Consider the following 5,727-nt stretch of genomic DNA (forward strand, 5'->3'; position numbering starts at 1 on the left):
CATTCTTCATTTCCACCACACCAAGTCCAATCCCTATTAGAGGCCAGCACCAGGTTGGTGGGGTTGCTGCCTCCATTTTACTGGTTAGGGGAGGGGTCATGTGGTCAAAGAAATGAAATGAGAGAAGGCAATTCTCTCCTGGTCCAATCTTCTCCCTTAACCTTTTTTTTTCACAACCGTCCTGTTGGCACTTAAAAGCACTGGCCTTCATACTGTAGGCCAAGTTCTGAATGTCTTTGCTTATGCTGTTTATAAGGACTCTAGTAAGGGAACACCCATGTCACTAGATTCATGATAATACTAAAGCAGATTCTGTGGGTCCGGTTTGGGCTAGTCTTAAATAGTAACAGTACAAACTCAACTCCTGTGAGAGGAGATATGGTGGGAAATGTTGACTTATTTTCAGTGTAGCTTTTTTTCTCCCGTGTCCACAGATCCCTTTAGAGAAGAATGGCTCCTGGAAATGGTTCTTTTGTGACTGAATTCATTCTGATGGGGCTCACAGACTTACCATATCTCCATCTCCCTCTGTTCTGCCTGTTTCTAGTCATGTATGTGGTCACTGTGTTGGGAAATTTATGCTTGGTAACTCTAATTGTGCTGAATTCACATCTCCACACCCCCATGTACTTTTTCCTTTTCAATTTGTCCTTCATAGATCTCTGTTATTCTTCTGTGTTTACACCCAAAATGCTGATTAACTTCACATCAAAGAAGAATATTATCTCCTACAGGGGATGCATGACGCAGCTTTACTTTTTCTGTTTTTTTGCTATTTCTGAGGCTTATGTGCTGACATCAATGGCCTATGATCGCTATGTGGCCATCTGTAACCCACTTTTGTATAATGTTGTCATGTCCCCTAAAGTGTGTTCCATCCTTATGCTTGGGTCGTACTTGGTGTCATTTCTGGACACTGCAGCTCACACTGGATGCATGCTGAGACTAACCTTCTGTGACGCAAACACCATCAACCATTATTTGTGTGACATCCTCCCTCTGCTCCAGCTCTCCTGCACCAGCACTTATGTCAATGAACTGGTGGTTTTCATTGTGGAGGGCATCAATGTGATTGTGCCCACTGTGACCATCTTTGTCTCTTATGGTTTCATCCTCTCCAGCATCCTGCGCATCAGCTCCACTGAGGGCAGGTCCAAAGCCTTCAGCACCTGCAGTTCCCACATAATTGCTGTTTCTCTCTACTTCGGATCAGGTGCATTTATGTATCTTAAACCATCTTCTGCTGGGTCTATGGATGAGGGGAAAATCTCTTCTGTCTTTTATACCAATGTGGTTCCCATGATGAACCCTTTCATTTATAGCTTGAGAAACAAAGACATTAAACTTGCTGTGAGAAAAACTTTGAGTAAGAGACATTTTTGATCAGAAACAGTGTCCGACTTAGTAGGTTGTTTCACACAGGGAATTGTATGTGTTTAAATCTAATAATTTTAGTGGCAATCTTCTTAGCATGTTTTCCTAATATGGTCAAGGATATTTGAGTCTCACAATTTTTTTTAGCTTTTGTAAAATAGGTCTTCTCTTTTCCTTACCCATACCACAATATTTTCTTCACCTTTGTGTTCTGTTTAGTAATAGCATTAAGTCATAAACATGTTGTCTCTTTTTTCCCATTTTCATTTTGAAATTGTTTTTTCCTCTAGAACATGGTAATGGTCTTTCAACTATTGAATATACCTAATGAAGGGAGACATTATATTATTGGGAATGTTCTTATCTAACACGTGATATTAAAATATGTATCAGATACTCTGTTTGTAATCCCATTTTCCATCCTCCAGTTGGGAAGAACATGTCCCCTTATATTATGGGAATGTTCTTATCTAACACGTGATATTAAGATATGTATCAGATACTCTGTAATCCCATTTTCCATCCTCCAGTTGGGAAGAACATGTCCCCTTTAAATGGCAGAGGTTGACAATTGCATAATGAAAATCATGTTAATCCATTTTGCACATGTAGACATCATCTGCGAAGAGATTTTTTGGCAGACTTTTTTTTTTTTTTTACCTTTGTACAGTCAAACCAACACACAACTGATCAGCAAAAAATATTTTTATTGTAGGGCTAAGTGAAGCTCAGAGTAATTAGATTTACCTAAAGTCACATAGTTTTATAGAGTAAATTATTAGCCTCTGATTTCATGTCTACTACTGTTTGTAGTTTGTTTTGCTCTACTTTATTTATTTATTTTTGTTTCAAGTTTTTATTTAAATTCCAGTTAGTTAATATACAATGTCATGTTAGTTTCAGGTGTAGAATTTTGTGATTTATCACATGCATCCAACACCCAGTGCTCCTACAACCAGTTCCCTCCTTAATCCCCATCTCACATTTAACCTATCCCCTGCCCAGCTCCCCTTCAGCACCATGTTTGTTGTCTTTAGTCAAGAATCTGTTTTATGGTTTGCCTGTCTTTTTTCTTCCCACATTCATTTGTTTTTTTTTCTTAAGTTTCACATGTGAGTGAAATCATATGGCATTTGTCTTTCTCTGACTGACTTATGTCACTTAGCCTAATACTCTCTAGCTTCATGCACATCTTTGCAAATGTCAAGATTTCATTCTTTTTTATGGCTAATATTCCAGTGTGTGTGTGTGTGTGTGTGTGTGTGTGTGTGTGTATGTCACATCTTCTTTATCATTTTATCATTCAGTGAATATCTGGGCTCTTTCCATAATTTGGCTATTGTTGATAATGCTGCTGTAAATCGGGGCGCATGTATACCTTGATTCAGTATTTTTGTATCCTTTCTGTAAATACCTACTAGTGCAATTGCTGGATCATAAGTTAGTTCTATTTTTATCCTTTTAAGGAACCACCGTTCTGTTTTTGTGTTGTTGATTTTATCCTACTGACGTGTGTGAGGGATAGCTCATTGTACTTTTGATTTGTATTTCCCTAATCATGAGTGATTTTTGCATCTTTTCATGTGTCTGTGAGTCATCTGTATGTCTTCTTTGGAAAAATGGATACTGTTTAACTGAACTCTACAGAATATTAGTCAAGGAATTTTATTGGCTAAATAAACCCAATTGTGACAATTTCTTTACTGGTATAAGATGTTGGATTATTTTATCTTATTTTCCTTGAGGAAACACAAAAAGATGACTACTTCAAAAATCTTTAATCCCTTAATCATGTGATAATTTAAATATTTCTAACTTTAATAATATTTACTATTCTACCTGTTTTCTAATTTCTTCTCAAGGTTTAGGTATTGTGAAATTTAGCATAACTGGTTTGTTGGCTTGTTTTTGGTTTAGATGTTTGATATGGAACACTACATCAGAAACGAAGGATATACTGTATGGTGACTAACATAACATAATAAAAAATTATTATAAAAAAAGATGTTTGATATCACTAAAACCTTGATTATGGTTTATTGATTTATTTTTTTTATTTCTTTTTAATGGAAGTATACTTGACATACAATATGATGTTAGTGTCATGCATAGACCGTAGTGACCTGGCATATATATACACTATCAAATCCTTGCCATGATAAGTGTAGTGGCCATCTGTCACCATACAGTCAGTGACTTATGGTTTTAAATGACCTCTCATACCACTTCCCTGATCTCCATATCAACATGCTTGATTTTCATTTAACAAGTTCCATTTATACAAAATAGTTGGTTTTGGTTGTAGTTTTTGTTTGTTGCTGTCTGTTTTGATGAAATTGTTTTGCTTATTGACAAAAAGTGTGTCAATACATAAATAATACATACTGATATTTAGGAACCGTTATAAACATTGCAAAGGTGCGTCCGTTTTGTTATATATTTTATCCCTATTTGAGGTAGTTAAATGTATATATTAACCCTGGTCACTAATCTTTCATTTGAGAAGCCTCAAAATACAAATGTAATCTTCTTCAATTTCAGGAGAAGACTTTCAGAAGTGATAATTTTTTATTGCTAAAAGGATAAACTACCTTTTGAACTAAATAGCACTTTTCAGATTATTTGGGGAAAAGTTCATTAAAATTGTTATAAAAGTTATAAAGACAGTTTATTAAAGCTAAGATTTGCAAAGTTTTCATAAAAGCAACTTAGCTGACAGCTTTCTGAATAGTAGTTTAAGCACTATGCATGTATTGGGACTTCTTTCAAAAGGAGAAAAACCAGGTCAGGTGTGTTACATGCACAACATAGTTGTCCCTTTTGGCCTTTGCTTTTTTGTGTTATGTGAGCAGCTGTAAAGGAAGTTATGAGAGGAAGTATGAGTCTATTGAAGTTGTCACAACTGAGTCAAGCAGGTAAGTCATGGGGTTTGTCTGTACCTGTGTCCTAGGACAGAGCTATGTCTGAATCAGTATGAAAGCTTGGACTTTCTTGGCAATAACAGAAAATGATCCTCCTACTTCAGGACCAGAAGCAGAGCTGATTACATTCTGAATTTTTTCATGTAAACTTTCTGTAAGCGAGCTGCTGTGGTCGCTTGGGACCAGGCTTGTAGTGAGCATGATCAGGGTACACTAAGGTTCAGGTGTCATGAAAAGCAGAAGTAGGAGGGGTTCTGAGTTCCATGTCCTTTTAATTGCTGAACCCCTAAATTTATTGAACCTCTTTCTCCACTGCTCCTGACACTGCCTCCTTAAACACACACACACACACACACACACACACACACACACACACACACACTCATACAGAAACACCTACACACATGTTCAAGTTATATTGTATGAGGGGCACGTGGGTGGCTCGGTCATTAAGCGTCTGCCTTCACTGAGGGCATGATCCCAGAGTCCTGGGATCAAGTCCCACATCAGGCTCCTCTGCTGGGAGCCTGCTTCTTCCTCTCCCACTACCCCTGCCTGTGATCCCTCTCTTGCTGGCTGCCTCTCTCTCTGTTAAATAAATAAATAAAATCTTTTAAAAAAAGTTATATTGTATGAGGTATTTTATGAGATCACTGCCTTACATTGATTGCATGGTATGCAACCCACTTTCAGGTAGATGATTCCTGAGAGGAAGGGCTGAGCAACAAGTATTTGCTGAATCTAGGAAAAGGAGGTAGTTATTGCTTTAATCAGTTACATGTTCATGGAAACACACATGCACACGTATATGTACTAACACACACACACATTCACTTTCATGCACACACACACAGCATTTTGTACGTCTAAGTATCTAATGATGTATGGCTTTGGAGTATACGTAAAAATATAAATAAGGCATAGTAAGTGAAAGATATAAATGTAGATTTTCTTAACGCAACAGAGTAGTTAGATTCTAAAATGCACCTTATGTAGTCAAAATCTCTTCTTAAAATTGAGTTTGTTGAATCAATATCCATGCTGGAGGACAGACATAGTATTTTTCCCTGAGTCTGTCGTAGTCGGCTTTTCTCTCCTCCATTGGGACATTTCACTGTCTTATCAGCTGAACACCAGATGAAGTAGTTGGTTTATCTGCAGGGCTTCGTTGTGAAAAAGATGTACCTTTAAACATGAAAATCATACTCAGTGTGAAGTTTTACTTTCTGAGGGAGACTCATCGTCCTCAGTGAGTAGGATGGCTGGTGGCATCAAAGGAAGGGGCTGTTGAAAGTCTCTCTGACATGAAGTTAAATCAACCCACGTCAAATATTAATATAGAGACATACAGGTTGTTACAATTGTTCTAAATGTGTTTTAGTTTTTCTGCTCTGTCACATCTGTCAGTTTATGTATCCCAAGGGGAAATAAT

General features: G+C 37.2%; 1 protein-coding gene across 1 annotated transcript; it reads left to right on the forward strand.

The window, feature by feature from the left end:
* Positions 1-1,509, forward strand: LOC103656253 (olfactory receptor 145-like). Its single transcript, XM_008683612.2, has one exon. It carries the CDS (start codon positions 451-453, stop codon positions 1,381-1,383), a length of 933 nt encoding a protein of 310 aa, XP_008681834.2. The 5' UTR covers positions 1-450; the 3' UTR covers positions 1,384-1,509.
* Positions 1,510-5,727: the final 4,218 nt, after the last annotated feature.

Source organism: Ursus maritimus, unplaced genomic scaffold, assembly GCF_017311325.1.
Source record: "Ursus maritimus isolate PB19 unplaced genomic scaffold, ASM1731132v1 scaffold_16, whole genome shotgun sequence".
NCBI classification, from domain to species: Eukaryota; Metazoa; Chordata; class Mammalia; order Carnivora; family Ursidae; genus Ursus; species Ursus maritimus.

What these genes read in the sequence shown, in the direction of transcription:
- LOC103656253 (XM_008683612.2), top strand. Translation starts at nt 451, where the DNA reads ATGGCTCCTGGAAATGGTTCTTTTGTGACTGAATTCATTCTGATGGGG.